The following is a 17925-nucleotide window of genomic DNA, read 5'->3' on the forward strand; positions in this document are numbered from 1 at the left end:
CAATGCTCAAAATGCCTCTAAAACCATGCCCATGTCGTCTGCTTTAACTATGCACACTGGTTCGGTGCTCGGTTCGGTGGAAAATCCGTTCGGTGCACCCACCACACAGGCATTGGTATGCACACGAACGCGTATGAACGGCATTTAAAGACGGCAGTGCGTCTATTACGATTGCTCATTAGTGTTTTGCCACCGTTTCGCTCCTGTGATCTATTTTAAGGCATCGGCCGAACTACACTATCCCGAAACCGTGGCGCTGGATAACCGCAGTTGGCGTGTGAACCGAGCACTGCAGCACGGTATATGACGCACTTGCTGCACTTGCTGCACTTGCATCAACCGTCGTACCGTGATGATGGCGAAAGAAGAAAAAAATAACAACCATCTAACCGACACTGATTTCGTTCACTCGACGCATAACTGGTCCGGTATTGATCGGTAATTTAATTTGCTGCTGCTGGAGCGATGGTTCTTCGAATGCACTTGCTTTGCTGGAAATAATTACATAATCCGTTGTGGTTATGAATATCGCGTTGAGCTGCATCATACTGCATATGGATCGCATCATCAAGCATCTCATTCGTTAGGCACAGTTCCGGCTTGCTGAGTGTAATTATTTTTTCCTCGTTTTGATTATTGAGTATGATCGAATTAATTGCGAAATCATGTGAATAAATTTTCCAAACTTAGGTGCAGTACTTGCTTGGTGGAGGAATAAATTTTCTAGCAACAATTGAAAGGATTTATTCGCGCACAAAATGCTTTATTCATTTGGCACAATTTGGGAATGGGAATTTTTATCTGTGCTTGATGAAGCATGAAGTAGTACGAAGCAGCCCACTGTATTATCGTTAGATTGATTCTTCGTTTCGAGCTCTTCCGTTATCATTACAATGACTTCCTAATTCCGCATCTCATTGCTCATTACACACTTTCTTCATTTCTCAAATAAGCCGTAACATATTCCAATTATGCGCTATTCCAACCGATAAATCATTTTTGTGCTAGCATATTCATGCTCATGAATAGGGCATTTCCATTCCAGGTGAGAGAATGCTATCGAAAACCCCCCCAAAGCAATCATTCTCCGAAGCGAAAGCACCAGAAGACGTTGCGGTTTATGTTTCATGCAAATGCGTGTTTCGGCTTTCCCCATTGCACCGGCACAGGCCACACCGTAATTGGCGTAACGGACGATTTAACCGATACCGAAGCCACAAGAAACATTAGCATTTCCGAAACAATTATTATTTATAGCAGTGGCTCCTCATAACAACACGACTCGTTCGTCATTCACAGTCCTTGCAGTCCTTACGGCACAACCCGGTCCGGCGTGTCCGGTCAACCAGACAACCCGCGTGGTTGTACGGTGGAAACCTAATTTTCCTTTTCTGGACACAAAATGGTTCCCGCCAAGTGTGCTGCGATAAATCGACCCGTCGGATGGAATGGTCCGAGGGCGCCCTTCTCAAGCAATCAGGCCCACCCCTGCCGAGGTAATGGACTTTTCCGATCGCTCAGCGGGAGAAAAGTGCATAAGAAAATGCTTTCACATCACCACCCATGGAAGGATGGAACGATTTTCCTTGTCGCGAAATATTCGCTCCTTTCTGCGCGAAAGCTCGCACGATACGACGGGAACCGGCCCGTGCCCATTTCTGGACCTGAAATGGCACGGATCTCGGCACACCGGTACGACTTCATCAAGTGCTTTAGGTGCCGCACGGCTCGCTGACCTCGCGCTCATACCCGTCCATACCGGGCATAATTCATTGCATGCTATATTTTCACAATTCGAACGAGACTCGTACAACGAAGCGGGCGTGCTTCAACGACGTGCAGGAGTGGGGACCATTTTGCCATTTCGCCCATATTTCCAGTGGCTCGGTTGGTGTTCAACTGCAACTTGCGCTCGATCGAAGGACGAACGGCACAGAGAAAACGGTCAACGGGAGAGACGGAACCGATTTACGGGTCCTTGGAGTACAAAGTGTACCTTGTTTCAATCGAGCCATTTTGCCAGCTCATTCCTCCTCACCACGGGGTCGTTTCGCATTACATTTCATTTTATTGCCGACAGAAACCACTACACGCTCCACACTCGCATTCCAGGGCACTGTTGCCGCACCGACGACGATGGGGCTGTTATTAATGTCCGGTCCAGCCTTTATCGATAACCTCGTATCTTAGGCGGTTTGAAGCGGCAGTTCCCGTTTCTGTTTCACCTGGCAGCTTGGTAGCGTGGCTGGCGCGGTTTAGATTAATTTTACCACCTCACCGTCATCCAAAGGTCGCCGAGCGTGAAACAGGGCTCATGGTAATGGTGGACAACGCCGAATCCGAAACCAAACGACACGAGAAAAGTGGCAACATGCAACATGTTGGCCACCGTCAATCAACGAAACTCCGTGCAGCAACTCGAGCTCGACCGTCGTCACTTCGATTGATTAGATTCGGACAGGACAGCGTACCTTCGGTGCCCTCGACAAGGTCGGTATCAAGGTGCCGGAAAATTGGTCAGGGTCGAACCGCAGCCCCAGGGATTGACCTCCCAAAAGTAGCAACGACAAAAAAAAAGAAATACCGAAAAGAAAAACCCGTCAAACCGCACGACGTTCGCATTCAAAACGTACCTTGCTATCCTTGGCGTAGTAGAGCCGGTGTCCTTTCAACCGAAAGTACCTTCTTCGCCAGCGCTGGAACGACCATGTTTGCTTCATTAAATAACCTTCCTTGACGGCGACCTGTGACGCGAGATGGGAAATATACAAGAACAGTACACATTAGCGCGCTTGATAGAGTGAAAATTTGGCGACACATCAAACCAACATTAATGATGGGCGAATTTTTGCGATCATCAAAAATTTGTGTGTAGCTTAAAGTCAATCCACATTTCTTATCTTAACTTTAATTTACATATTCATGTAGTCTGTTTTATTCCTTTCATATTTGATTGTTGATGTTCGAGGTAAAGATCAAACATCAGCTATTAAATTACATTGAAAATAGGCAATTGTTTTTAATACAGCTGATTAGAATCGATTTACAAAACAACGTCTATCCCCTTTAAACGAAACATTTGTTTGAATTGATAAGTTCGAAAATATCAGTCGTCACATGAATCTTTATGCTGTGGTTTATTATACTACTTTTAGGTAATGCAGTCTTATCTAGTATTATTTAATTAATGTCTAGTTTTTATATTACTTAATGACAAAAAGTATCTTACACTTTTTTCTGTCATTCAATTATTTTGGCATTAAAGATAATATGGATAAAACGAGATTTAGAGATTTTAGCTGGATGAAAATAAAATTAATATATAAACCACTTATTGGTGTGATACAGACCAAATTGTACCGTAAGACCCAACAAAAGTATTGAAATTCATTAATGTTTTAAAATCCTGAATTGTTTTCCTGTTTCTAATGTGTAAATACTTCGTGCAGTAGCGTGAAGAGCAACTCATTTTATCGAAACTAAATGTCTATGGAACAGTAAATCAAAACGTTATTTAGCTATTGTTTGATCAAATTGTTCGTAGTTGTTAAATAGTTTTATAAAAAGGCTATGTAAAAATGCCCACGACAGTTTTATATTTAAAATATTACTGAAATATATATTTCTTTCCGCTACATGCACGAGTGAATCGTATTATACTAAAAAAGGTGCTTTTTACGTACGGTAACTGGCGTACAGGTCTAGCTTGTTGGAGAATAAATAAGCATTGATGTAAGTTTTGTAAAACATACAAAACAACGATAAAAATCTGGTTCTGTCACTCGGTCGCATCACACGCTCGCTACCCAACCAAGGAGTAATGGAGCTTTCGATTCATTTTTCAAAAGCATAAAACGAAACCCCATCATTCCAGCGGGGACGTTCTCTGCAGACGCCTTCTCGAGAGAACATTTCTCCTGCTCGTGACAGCTCCTATCACGGAGCAAATGTTACCCATGCCAGAATCAACCATTCCAATCGCGAACGGAAGCTAGCATGATGGCACGAAATCAAGATTCACCATCAAATACATGGAGCCCATTTGTGAATATCCTGCGCGCTACAACCTGGCCGGAAAATAGCCCGACGCTTGAAATACCTTTTAAGCCACCCCACGTCGATTGTTCTCGGGCAGATCCATTAAAGCATCCTCCCATCGGAGTCGGCAAAAATCGACACAAAACCGCAACGTTATTCTTACTGGGTGGGCTGGCAGGCTGAAACCGATCACAAAGGACGAGCGAGCGGCGGTTTGTTTCACGGCAGCATCCGCCCTCCATTGTGACCGGCGTTATCGAAATCGATGACTAAACGGAATGTTCCACTCCGGTCGGCGGTTCCCGCAAAACCACGGCGGTCCGGTGGCTGAATTTGAGAAAGGTCCCTCTGTCAGTCACCTTCACTCCAGGCAGCGCTGCTGTCAGCACCAGCGGACCATTTCTTGTGCACGTCATCATCACCGTCACTTCCGGCCGAAGCACCGGGATGGGAGAGAGAAAGACCAGACCGCCCAGCCATCCGACAGGATTTTGCTCTGCGACCAATCTGCCCGGCGAATACCGAACGACGAAGCACAGTAAATGGGGTCAGCGTTGCCTGGCGTCGCATAACTGCACGAAATCAGGTCAATCGCAAGCGAAGGCATCCTACGGCGGTTACAGCGGAACTCGCTGTTTGCGGCACCGGCCATCTTTCAGCGCAAACACGATGGTAGCGCTGGAGCAATATACGTATACACACACAAAAAAAAACCTGCCCAACCGCGTTAGCGTCCGATAACACGCCTTGTTTGTTTGGTGCACGGGCAGGAAAATGCTCCGGCCGACGCTTTTCCGGAAGCGAGGAATGTCTCGTTTACCACCGGACGGTCCGTTAAAAAAACATGAAACTTTTACAAAAGCGTTGTCAGACTTTCGGCCGCTGGCTGGTTGCAGTTTAATTATTTGTTCAGCCAGGAATGAAGCCCATACCTGCCGCAGAGGTATTCCAGCGCAGTTCGTTTTGGCCAGGTTCGTAAGTTTGTCGCTTGCATAACCCTTCGCTCGCAGGAGCAAATGCCCAAGGGCCACAGGACGAACAGCGTCACGTTCATTCAAACAACGCAATCCCTTGACCATCGGATGACGGAGTGTAATTACGGTGTCATTCTCGAAGCATTCAACAGCCCTTCCCGGGGGACCTCGCATAAATGTAACACGGTGAAAACGGTCGGGGTGCTTGTGTTACAGTGTACGCCCGCCAGCTGGGAAATGGATGGCATTTTCCAGGTTCTACACTGCCACCGCACATTCCAGCACCGAACGGTGCAACTCGATACACGTGACAAGAATGGCTACACCGCTTTTGAGGCGTACTGCTTGCACAATTCCTCGGTCGTGCCAAGTCTTTTCAGATGCAAATTCAACACTCCGTATGTGGCCTCAAACAGTTTCAAGTAAACAGCCCTCCAAGCCTTATAAAACATTAATAAATGCTTTATGTAATGCTCATTACACATTCCAAAACGTCCAAAAGAAATGCTGAAACAATCGAACATCCAGTCAAGTAACAGGAAAATATATTTACAAAAAAATTGTTGAGTATAAGGACGAAAGGACAAAGTTGCCAGATGCTAATCCAGTAGAACAAATGCAATCAACCAGCTTTTGCATCATAGGTTACGTAGCTGTTACTGTGATGCACTCCGACGTGATGCTGGCGTATTTTAAGACTATGGGTATTTTAAAACAAGCCAATTATGGAACACAATCTGCAAAGCGGCCACACGGTAGTGTGCAGCTAAAGTGGCAACGCAATGCAACCGACAAAGAACCCGTTATGGCCTCTTTTGCAGGCAACCTAACGAACCGACGAGCGGTGCATTCTTGCACCGGAAATGACGGAAATTTAATCATCTCCCGCTAAACTTGCACTGCCGGTGGCACATTTCACTCTCTTATCGCTCGGATGCCAGCAACAGCAGCCGGAGTTGCTGTCGGAAGCGGGCACGGAGCGTCATCGGCGTGAATTTATTCCCCTTGCCTAGCCTCGGCACCCCATCCGTGTCCCATACGTACCGCCGATTTGACGTCCTTCTTGGTAGACAATTTCCGGTGGAATATTTTGGCCGGTTCGGTTTCATTTTCGCTCTCCGACGACTCGTCGCCCGTGCGCGGGCTTCCCTGAACGGCGGCAGCCATACCGGCAGTTTCCGGTTCCTGGATCCGCTCCGGGGTTGTCTGTGGTGCCGGTTGGGTGTGTTCGTGTTAATTTTGTTTGCTCGGGCCCCCGCCACGCTCAATCCTTTAAGCAGCCCATCGGCAGCCGACGAAACGCAGCCATAACACACGCCGACGCTTTGCGCACTCCAACCGCAGGGTATATACACACGCCGAACGATTTTGGCCGTGCCTGTCGCCTGCTGCGATCACGGGTTGTCTTCTGCCATCGGTGAAAATGAAATGCTGGTACGTACGGCACACGAAATGTAAATGTAAAATTTGCCAACCGTTCGCGTTGCCGGCGGACTCGAGGATTCCTTCGGACGGTACGCAAACACGTCCTAAGGATTCGCGCGCTCCGTGCGATGTCCTGGCTCGCCGTACGTACGCATACGCTTGCTCTACTCTCTGTTTTGACCTAGTTTTGGGCTCTCGGCTCTTCGTTTCTTAGTACTGCTGGTGCTTTCTTCGCGTCATCCTAGTAGCCACGCACAGCCTTCGCAAAACGCACACCATCGAAACCCGAGCGCGCTCTATTTCTTCCTTATCGGCTCTGCCTCTCGCAACTCTTTCTCGTACACTCACACTAAGACGCACCACATCTGCAGCTTTCCGCCGACAATGGCACCGACCGACCGGAGTTCTTCATAATTGGCGCTAGAGGATGCGCTTGATTTTGCGGCGTTCACGATCCGTGCGTTGCGAGTTTCCTACGCCTTCCAAGGATTTGATTTTGCGAGTCTTTGCTCGCTAGCAGGCGATCTGTGCCGATCTGTTCCAATGTTGTCAAAGGAACACCCTCGATGGAACTTCACAGGGCTCTAGTTCTGACAAATTCACGCCATTGCCTGCACGAAGTCCAATTTCGTTCGCTCCATGCTGCCCATCACGCTAGACGAATATCCTGCCTCCCTGGAACGGTAGCGTGCGCCCGATTTTCTTTTCAAGCAATAACGAGAACAGTTTGCTCCCCTGTCAAATATGTTGCTACTCCGGGTGGTTGTGTGGCCAGCGATTCCTACCGAGAACCGATCATACAGAGGACCGCCGTACCACAGTCGTATATCTGACGCTTCGATGCGGGTTCAGTTGTCCACTTTCACAGCCTAAGAACATGCGGTTAGTTTCGTTTCTTTTTTCTTAAAGCAATTTCGGTTTACAGCTACACTACACGCGATCTGGCACACCTCACTAACCAACGGCTACAGCGGCAAATGTTCGGCAAACCCGCTTGTGAAGGGCAAAATGGAGCGATGGGCCATGTACTGCGGGAAAACTGTGGAAAACGATTGCTTCGCGTCACCTACTGGATTGCGATTTTCACCTACTGGAACGCGGTACGTGGCCGCTTGTGTGGAGCATTCGTTGGATTGCGTTAGATTGTTTCGGTTACGCGGAAAACTCGGTCCCGTTTTTCTTTCGCCTGCGCTACGCTAACCAAGGAAGCTCATCGTCGTCCGCTGACCGCTGGCACTACTAACAAGCTGCAAAAATAGTCCCTCGCAGGAAGCTTGACGTTTCTCACCGCGAAAAAGCATCCCCGGGGGTGCAGTCTACGCCACGGCGAATGGCGAACGTGAATCGAACCGCGCGGCCAGGGAAATAATAAAACCAAAAAGTTCAGGAGGTCCTCTCAACAGAGAGACTGGAGACGGGCCCGCTGGAGAAAGGTACACTACACACTGCACTGCGTTGCTATCATCGTACGACAGCGCCTACACTACTGGCTCACAGCTCGCAACTTGCCATCGGAACCCCGTGGGCCAGCCGCCACGGTCCGCAACCTATTCCAGATCGTTCCGCCGTCGCCCGAAACTCCTCGCGTAACTGTTCTCACGGGGCCAACCACGGGGACACGCATACCAACGCGCGGTACCTCACACCAACGACGGAGAAGCAACAGGACACGGGTTCGGGTCGAGTCCGTACCGTCCCAGGTGTGCGCCTTAGAATGCGAGAGTGCGACGCTGGGAAAAAGCTCCTGAACACACCGGCGTGGCGAGGAACTGCCAGCCGGAACTGAACTGAGAAAGCCCCTAAATTGCTGCAAAACGCACACCAACGCTGTGACGTTATCGTCGTCGTCGTCGTCGTCCTGTTCGGTGCTGGTTGCTGCTAAACGGCGCGCTACTCAGTGCAATTTTCACCGCAAAACTACACCCAAACCGCCCACCGCAGCTGACCGACCGTGGGCTGGGACTGGGAACAGCAAACTTTCCTGCCAGCGAAGGCGCTTTCTGGCCGCTGTCGCTTTGTTCCGTCGTGAGTACGCTTTCCTTGGTGGTCGGGAAATTTCCAGCTCACTCTCGCAAACGACCGCGAATGCGAGCCCCATTTGTTGTGCCCTCTCTTTCTTTCATTTTCGTTTTATCACAAAAATACACACCCACATTCGCACACTTGTAAAAAAACACACACACCATATGCATGCACACCCACAAATGGCGCTTGGTTTGCGTGGAAGCTGGCGTAGTTTAACATTCACCCCACAAACGTCTATCAAACGCAAACGTTCGTTTGGTTTCTCTCCCATTTTTCGCTCGCTAAACGGGCCTAAAAACGGCCTCCTTAGATCAGGCCGTCCACCGATACCATCGACCATGCGTCTCCATTGCTATCCATCTCGCTCTCACTTTCTCTCGTCGACCGGCCCAAAGGTCGAACCCCTTTTGTAGCGGGAAAATGGAAACGCTGCTCGAATTCCATCAGTCGCCAACCCCTCTCGCACACGCGTGAAGGTGTGATAAACAGGAGCCGTGAAATCGTGCATCCTTCTTCGCGTCACGCTACTCCCACCGCGAAATGGTGTTGCGCGAATGTGTTGGTGCGTGAACTGCACAATCAGCTATCCTTCGCACGGGAGCGCCTGGCGTAGCGCTTGCATAGGAAAAGCACGCGCACGCAAGAGAGAGCGAGAGAGAGAAACGGCCGCGAGAGCACGCGTCTCGCGGAAAAGCTTTCAGTTTTCCCACTAACCGACTGATCCCGATGGCAACAAAAACCCGTACCGGGGCCGGATCGAAATTGGCGCCGGATTGCTTGCGTACTGGTGACGACGGTTTGAGTTGAGAGTTGGAAGCTTCTCTCGGGGGCTTGTATTGGTGCCGGACGCCCACCGCGTCGGGCGTCATGTGTTGTCGCTCGCGGTACTACAAATTTTACGTTTGTTTGGCGTGTCCCACCCACACTTGCTTCCCTTCTCGGTATCCTTCGGACGGCGGTTTCCCTCGCAACAGGACATACCTTCATCGTCGTGCTCAGCGTGCGTTAGTTTTTTGTTTGTTTTTTTTTTGTACTTACTTCACCAACCGCTGTTTTCGCTGCTCGTGTGCGTATTTGCCACGACGTTACGTTAATAGCGAGGGTTGATCTGTTTTGTTTAAACTTTCCAAAACGCACGACCCGTCATCACCGGATGGCGATGGAAACTGGGCGTAGAAGGCGTGCCACTTTCGGGAAAAATACGTGCGCTTCATAAGGAACACATTCGCCATAAGGAATCGTACGGTTCTTTTGTTCACCGGATGTGAAGCATTTACAAATACGCCCTACATCGTCCCCTTGTCAACAGATCCGTAAATAGGTTGAACAAATGTGGTAATTCCCCACTCTACTGCACCATGTGAAAAAACCGTCTTTTGAACGCCTTCATTGCAACATCGAGCCAATACTCAAGCCCTGGTCAACGAGGACGAGACACCATAAAGGTCCCGAGAGCCTAGCTGTTACACATCATGCGCAATATGATGGCCCGGTTTGATGATTTTTCTTTCAACTCGTACGGACAAGACCACCGGTGCCAATTGCCGCTTGCATTCAACACCTGCATGATGGTTGGATGAATGCCAATCGAGCCGGAAACCGAACCGTTCAATTAGGCTGCATAAACGGCTGCGATTCCGGTTGTGAACTGCATGGTCGCCATCGGCACCGATCGCAACCGAAACTCGGTAAAATACGAGACTTAAAGGTTCTATCTTACTATCGTAGCGTGTATATTTGTTCAGCTATTCTCGTTTCGCAACGGTGCGCAAAACTGGCACGGTGCACAATCACATTCCATCCCCAGTGCGGGCCCACTGGTTCGTTCGTACAGTATCTAAAAGCTACGCAACAATCGCCGCATCTGCGTTCTATCATAATGACTGGTTTTGAATGGCATCGAATGGTTTTCATAAATAGCTCTCATATCTCTACGCAATAATAATACATTTCACATGGCAGCTGCCTCGCACTGGTTCTGCAGCTTCTGATCCTAGCGCTTCTGATCGAACAAGTTCGACATACTGCTGTGTCGGTTGCGCGTCCCATTTGCTGCCGGAGTTACGCCGGGTGTCGCCGATTGGTCCGAATCCGACCGTGCCAGGCTCGGCCGCCAGCGATACTGTCCTTGCTGTCCAGGAGCGGCACCTGAACCTGGTCCTACCGAAGGAACGGTCAAGCCATGGTGCGATGCCTGGCTCGTGGCCAGTGGGCTTGGCCGTGCCGACAGCCTCCGTTGCAGTGTTGTCGTCGGAAGGTTGTGTAGCGACTGGGAAGATGAGTTGAGTGTGGGTGTACCTGCGGGTTCGGCCACTCCAGGACGCGGACAGTGGCCCGGCGGATAGGCTAGATTCGAGGGACGCACGCTAAAACGCCTTCGGATGGGTTTCGGTGAAGGAGCGATGATACCAAGCGTCGGACTACCACCAGCACTGCCAGCTGGTGAGCCGGAAACGGTGGCCGTATAGGACGGTGGGTTTGTCGGGCGGAATGATGGCCGCCGGATGATGGGTGCAGAGTCCGCACTGCCTGTACGCCCTAACGGGGGCTTCATGGAGCCTCGTCGGGATCCTGGCTCAATCGGTGGCGTGAACAACGTCAACAACGAAGGCACATTGCTGTTACGTCTTCGATCGGAACCGGATCCGTCAGCTGGTGAGAAGCTTGCACGATGTTCCGAACGTCCAGAGGACACCGTCTGCGTGTGCATGAGCTCGAGCGCCCTCAGCAGATCGCCTAGCGTTGTGGTTTCGAGCAGTTGTTCGTCCTGCGGTGGCATCGACAGGATGCTGCCCCGACCACGGGCGGTCGCCGTCAGATAGGACGAAGCCGGCAGGTTGAACATCGAATTGCGGCCCTTGGCCGTGGCTCCCAGGTAGGACTCGAGCGCAGGAGCTCCCGATTCGACGTCCGGTAGAGGTGCCTTACTCGAGCGCTTACGGAAGGGATTCAAGCGCTGCAGCATTCCTCGGTTCACAGCCGACACCTTGGTCTCCTGGCCCGTCGGTGGCACGTTGATTGTCAGGCTGGAGTCGAAGGTGGCGTTGTTTGAGAGGGCCGCTCGCAACAGGTTGTCCTTCTGCTTCACCTTCTGGCGAATCTGGAGGATCTCCTGGATCTGGTTGTCATCTCCGCCACTCCACGTCCACTCGTTAGCATCCTGCGGAACGAGAGAAAGAAAGAGATAACGGTAAAAAAGGATCCTGATCGTGTGGAGAAAGATCCTTCGATTCCGTGGGGAAGGCTTGCCTACCTGCGATGCCACGTGCGGTGGAAAGCCGATGTCGGAAGCAGCTCGAGGCCTCATCGGAGGCGCCGTCAAATAAGAGCTCTTGTCCGAACCACTCATCGACCAGCCGGACCAGGTACGTTCACTGGCAAGAATTTGCGAATCCGAGAAGCAGTTCACACCAGCCGTCAAGGACGCACGCTCGAGATAGCTCTGGTTATCAGGATCCTGGTTCGCGGTGATATTTCCCAAGGCCGTCACGACGCGTGCCAGCAGTTCAGCTGGTTGCACAAGAGCCTGCACACCGAACGTTTTCTCTCGGTTGATGCGATGCAGATCCGTATCGGATAGTCGGCGCAATAACAGCGAGCTGGAGTCGAGCGATTTCGGTCCTACCAGCGCCAGAGCACTCTCGGAGTTGGCCCGTTTACGATGAGTTGTTGGCGACTGTGGCGGTCTGTACATCGACAGCTCGGGGCACGAGCTCGATCTGCTCTTCGAGAGGCTCAGCAGCCGATCCGCCGGTTCATCATAGACTGGCTGCAAGTGATCGCGAGACGAGCGAAGCGCAAAACGAAACACTAATGAGTTGCAATGTCAAAAGCGAGCCAATTGGTGGCCAGTGACGATGACAAATGGCCCCTTACCGTGAGATTTGCGGGCCACCCGGGCCAGGGAGGTGCGTTGGGAGAAAATGTTTGTCTGAGTTATTTCGCTTATTACCAGCGGGATGCGAAGTTAAAGTGCGCAAACCAAACATGCACACGCTTGCGCCACAAACGGCAACAACAGACAACAAGGGAACGAAAAGCCCGACCAAAACAACCCTCGGTTCGGTACTTACCTTAAATTTAAGCATATACACCTCGTTCAGGATCTTGCGCAGGTAACTAATATCTTTGGTAACACCATTCCACACGCGATGCTGCGTTTCCTTCAGGTTCGAAGCGACGAGCTTCTCCAGCTCCTGGATCTTCTTGTGCGAAATACCTCTGCAACGAGCGAGAGAAGCGCAACAGCGCATCAGTAACGTTGATCACGACCCCAAAAAGCCACTTGGCGCGATCGTACGCACTTGGCGATGAATCCTAGTATCATGAAAATGTAGCCAATTCCGGCGAAGAACCAGAATATGACGAAGATCTTGTAGACCGTGAACAGCGACCCAAACTCGTGTTCCTGTGACGCCTGGAAGGTTGACGCATAGTCACCGAATCCGATCGTCGTGAGGGTAACGAACGCGTAGTACACCGAAACGTCGTACGGCCACTTCTCGAAGTACGTGAAGACGCAAGCCGGCGCGAAAATGAACACGATCACACCGGGAATGAGGTACAGTATGATCTGGCCAATGAAGCTGATCCTACGCGGGGCGTATCCGGCGTTGGCGGATAATTTATAGGCCTTGTACCGCCGGTACAACCTTACAAACTGTGGGGACGTAGAAAGGTAGATGTTGTTGTTTGTCAGTGAATATCGAGCCACGCTTTCGATGTTCGTCCGCAGAGGCGACATGTTTGTCCGTTTATGCTAAACGACGCAAACGATCCCCAAGCTTACCCCGCGTGCCCAAAACTCGCCGACGTATGCGAAGAAGAATCCATTCACGGGAAGACCGATCAGCGCGTAGAAGATCATGAATATTCGTCCGAAGGTGTTGTGCGGCGAGATGTTACCGTACCCTGCAACAGAAAACCCCCCGTAAAGTGTTGAAGTTCCAGCAGAGACAGATCCCGGTTGCTAGCTGCTACTTACCCACGGTAGAGCAGACGATGAACGCGAAGTAGAACGAATGGTAGAAATCCCAGACGTACGGTGGCACGTACTCGTCCTCGGTGTAGTTCGTCACCCGGCTGCCACAGTAGTCATCCAGGCGACCGATAAGTTTACGCTGTAACGCCGCGTCTTCAGGTGACAGGTATTTTACGAGCATTTCTGAAAGGATAGCAAGCACAAAACCCACAATTTGAGGTATATCGCGTACTTGAATCCAATCTCACTGCGGTTTCGACAAATGGCCGTCATATTTTTCACCCCTAATGAGCGTATGCACTTCGAGCCGGAGAACTGGCCATGACGTGCGCTAGAAAAATCCGTAAGAAATTGTGCGACATTTGGCGACTGGTGTTGTGTGAAATCGGTCTTCAGCGTGATCTCTAGAGTAAACAGCAAAAAAACGACAAAAAAAGCAAGAGGAAGGAAATGCAACTCCAACCACGCGCCACTGAGTGATGTCATTTGACGGTCTGACCTATTTGAGATAGGAAATGGACAGAGGGTTGGAGCAAAAACCATTTCACGATCGTAACTATTATCCTGCAAAAATTAACACAGCTTTCTTGGCAAGTGCCAACGTTGCCAACGAATGGCAAATCGATTGTGTCTTGATGCTTGGCGCAAAATGTCTTCAGCTCACGCAAAAATAAAATGCGCTTCATTTTAGAGCTTTTTGTGATCGTTCGTTTACCAATCGTGAACGGTTGCCAATTTCACCACTCGCTTTGCATTATTTGCCTACCCTAGGACTGAAGCTTCTTATCAACCCCCAAGTTTTCCTTGGCACATTGGCGAGATTAACGTGCGTGCTCGGTGCTAATAGAATTTGAATCCGACCGCAACGTGCAATGATCGTGACAACGATCTACATCCGTATTAACCTAACTCTCCGGATAATGGGCTGCCGATTGGCACGTAAGCAGGTGTTAATTGTAGCACATAAAGACCTACCTCTTCACGTGTGTTCATGGTCTGTTTACACGAGCCTCGGACACCCAGGAAGAATTGAAGGGATAGATACATCGGCCTCCGAACGGCACATTGTCGTACGTTCGCTCGAAGGTGCCATCCTGACGAGACTAGCGTGAAGATTCACCGAGCCGTGCAAATTGGTCTTCCTATATTTGACGCAATTATCGGTCGCAACCATTTTATCGGCCATCGGATGAATCTGGTTAGAAACAGTTCTGGTGAATCGAAAACAGCTCCTTTTGCACACTACAAGAACGATTCCAGTTGGAGTTACAGTGGCTTGCATTGTAGGGTTTAAAAAAGCCACATTCAACAGCAACCGCTCGTTGCAAATTTAACGTTGTCATAAGTTGCATTCCGTGGGATTGATTTATTGGCTCAAATCGATCGCAGAATGCAGCCATGGAGATTAGCTCTGGACACGCGCCAAACAAGTCATTAATTAAATGCCTGCGGTACGCTACCCGTCACTACTGCGTTGAAGTCTCCCTTCCCTGACGTGTACGTGCGCTCCATTGGCACCTCCACCAAACCCGTTGCCGCGATCGTGCTTCCCTTAATAATGCATCACGAGCACAATAATAAAGAAAAATGTAGCAAGATTGCCACGCGTCGTAACGGTAGCAACAGGCACAGGCTTTGTAATATTCAAATTGAGCATTCGAGTACATCTGTTAATGGTGAACTTGATTGGCTGGCTAGGTCGGATCGGTGCACTTGACACCGACGTGGGTAAGCTTGAAGTGATCGAGGTGCGCGTGGTTTGTGGTGATTTGTTTAATTGAAATCGCCTCATTTGTGTCAACGCGGATCGTGATGGAAACGATTCTGTGGCAAGATAGTGTTGATCTAGTTAAGGTTTCAATGCCACTTCGTGTAACTTTGTTGCTTACAGAATTGAATTGAATTGAACATGAATTTAAAGGAACAAAACATAAGAACATATTTTTATTTTTTGTCTTCAGTTTTAACCATCACTTTTCCGAACCGAACAGTAGGGAAAGGAACTTACTGTTCGTTCTGCAAAAAAATTGAATAAAGACCTGAATAATACTACAAATCTGTAAACTATAAGCTTGAATTATGCTTCCACGTCAATAAATCTGAGACTAATATAAAAAACTGTTAAATCATATTGCTGTATTGAATAAAAAATGTCTTAAAACACCTTTCAGTTTTCGATAACATTGCCAACGGACGAAAAACCATTTTCAAAATATTCGCAAGACCAACAACATAAAAAAAATCATTATCTTTTTTGATAAAAATTTATTACACCACGTATCAACCCGAACTAGTTCGGAATCCCACATCAACCATTCGAAACAATGCAAAGCCACAAAGTAGGCAATTTGCTACATTTATTCAATGATCATTTATTATTGAACACAAATTTCTAAACGTGCATACGTGCGAAATCGAATGCAAATAATATCAGTCGCCACATGAAACAATTGTGCGACACAAGTGCATTTTCTACCGTCAGCCGAGCTTGTTCTCCCCAACGAAAAGCCAATAAGAACCGAATAAACAATCGAGAGAAAAACACGATCTACCCATTATTGTAATAGTTCTAACACCACGAACTGTAACACAGCAAGCCGCAAGCTCACGCCGGGAGAACGATGCGGGACAAAAACCGTACCATCAAGTGGAACGCTTCAATTTCAAGTATGTCCATCGCCTCCGACACTGCGTCAGGCCAAACACGTGCATGTAAAGCTGACCCTTACCCGTCCATTTGCTAGCCGGCTGATAAGAACAGCTGCGCTGGTGTGTGGGGAGGAAAACAACAAGGGAAAGGAGAGAAAAAAAATACCCACCCGAGGACCGGCAACCTGATAATTTGCAACGCTAAGCATATGTAGTTCGCCAGTTCTCCCGAGCGTGCTGGAGCGTGGCATCGAAAAAAGGGCACGAGGAAATCGAGCCTCTGCAACTTGGCTTGCATTAAGTTCCGTCAGCAGGGATCGACTCCATTCGGCGGACCGTTTATTGATCGGTCAGAAAGGTTGAAGGCTGATTAGAATTTAGAGAACGTACTCGAATAAGCGATCGGCATCGGCCGAGGCAATCGAGATGATCGTGTCGCGAGCAGGCAATTTGATGATTTATGAGAAACAGGAAATTGGCCTCCGTAGTTCTGTAGCCAAATGGTGATGAATAGGTCCGGCTTCTGGTGCCGCTGGTGCGGTGGTGTTATTGAATTTGCATGGCCATCGCGATACAATCGCAGGCTAGGGTAACGCTCGGGTTCGCTAGACGTGCGAGATGAGCCAATCCATCTAGAGTTGCTCTGTGTCCAAGGGGCGGTTAGCTTCACGATTGCCGCCCTATCGCTCCATCGAATCGTGAGTCCTTTCTTAGGCGCGTCAGGAAACGGTGCAGGAAATGACATTTTCACGATTCTGTGATCAGCGCATTGTGCAAGAGCAATTGGGGGAGCTCAAGGGTTACGGATGTAATAATATCAGCAGTATTGATGGATAACGCGGGCTATTATTTATCGCCACTATAGGACGTTGGGAAGCCTATGTTGATGCATTTTCCAAAGGACATGAACTGTTCTTTAAAAGTAATTGAAAAGTTCATGATGCACAGCCGAAATTCAACAATACTAAGGCAAGCTTATGAAAGGTATACCTCAAAATAACAACGAATTTAGAAACCCAGAGGCGTGGGTTTTTTTTACACAATTTCAACATCATGCACAACAATGCTGACCGTTGTGAGCGATATTTTATGACTGTGAGAAGTCAGTTTACGGTCCTTTACGTGAATGGTGCACTGAGTGGTGAACTTACCATTGATTTCGATCCGTTCCGCCAACTCGTCAGCTCGTCGCACCGTCTCCAGGTCGTTCTCGACGTGATAGAACACGCTGGCGCCCATGAACAGGTACGCCGCGTAGAACACGAGCAAAGCAAACCACTCCTTGGGCGTCATGGTTGGGCATCTGTTCGTCTAGTTGACGCAAGCGTGGTTTCGATTGGGGTCACGCACAAAAAGAAAACCCCACACGGCACGATAACCGAACCCTTACACCGGGGGGTTTTGTTTTCACTTTACGCACTTTCACGCGATCAACCCGAAAATGGTCAATCCACCAACTCAACACTGAAAACCGCACACCGCACCGCAGATCAAGTCCTCACGAACGGCGGAAGAGAAAAAAGCTGCTGCACGAAGGGCCCAAAACGCTAGCATTAAAACAGCAGCACACCAACCACACATCACTTCACCTGTGCCGGTGCTGGAATAAAGCTTGCGGAGGTCTACCGTGCGGGTTCAACCGCCACGCGGGACTAGAATTCCAGCCTCCTGCGTCGTTCGTGCATTCATTCGCATTCGCGTACTGGTTTTTATTCGCCCGCTTTCCTGTGCCTGGCCCGCCACACCACGCTGAGATCTGCCGTTTTATCGTCCCGTCCTGCGTGTGCTCATGAATGAACGAGATCGCGATCCTCGGCCAGCGATCGGGATCGC

At 49.4% G+C, this 17925-nt stretch overlaps 1 protein-coding gene across 1 annotated transcript; it reads right to left on the minus strand.

Moving 5' to 3' along the window:
- Positions 1–10194: 10194 nt before the first annotated feature.
- Positions 10195–17385, minus strand: LOC128730586 (open rectifier potassium channel protein 1). The gene is made up of 7 exons (XM_053823660.1): positions 17244–17385; positions 13447–13626; positions 13252–13373; positions 12767–13122; positions 12536–12683; positions 11716–12231; positions 10195–11622 (listed from the first exon to the last, which is right to left on the minus strand). The coding sequence occupies exons 1-7, from the start codon at positions 17383–17385 to the stop codon at positions 10456–10458; spliced, it is 2631 nt and encodes an 876-aa protein (XP_053679635.1). The 3' UTR covers positions 10195–10455.
- Positions 17386–17925: the final 540 nt, after the last annotated feature.

The sequence above is a fragment of the Anopheles nili genome, chromosome 2, assembly GCF_943737925.1.
Source record: "Anopheles nili chromosome 2, idAnoNiliSN_F5_01, whole genome shotgun sequence".
Taxonomy (NCBI): Eukaryota; Metazoa; Arthropoda; class Insecta; order Diptera; family Culicidae; genus Anopheles; species Anopheles nili.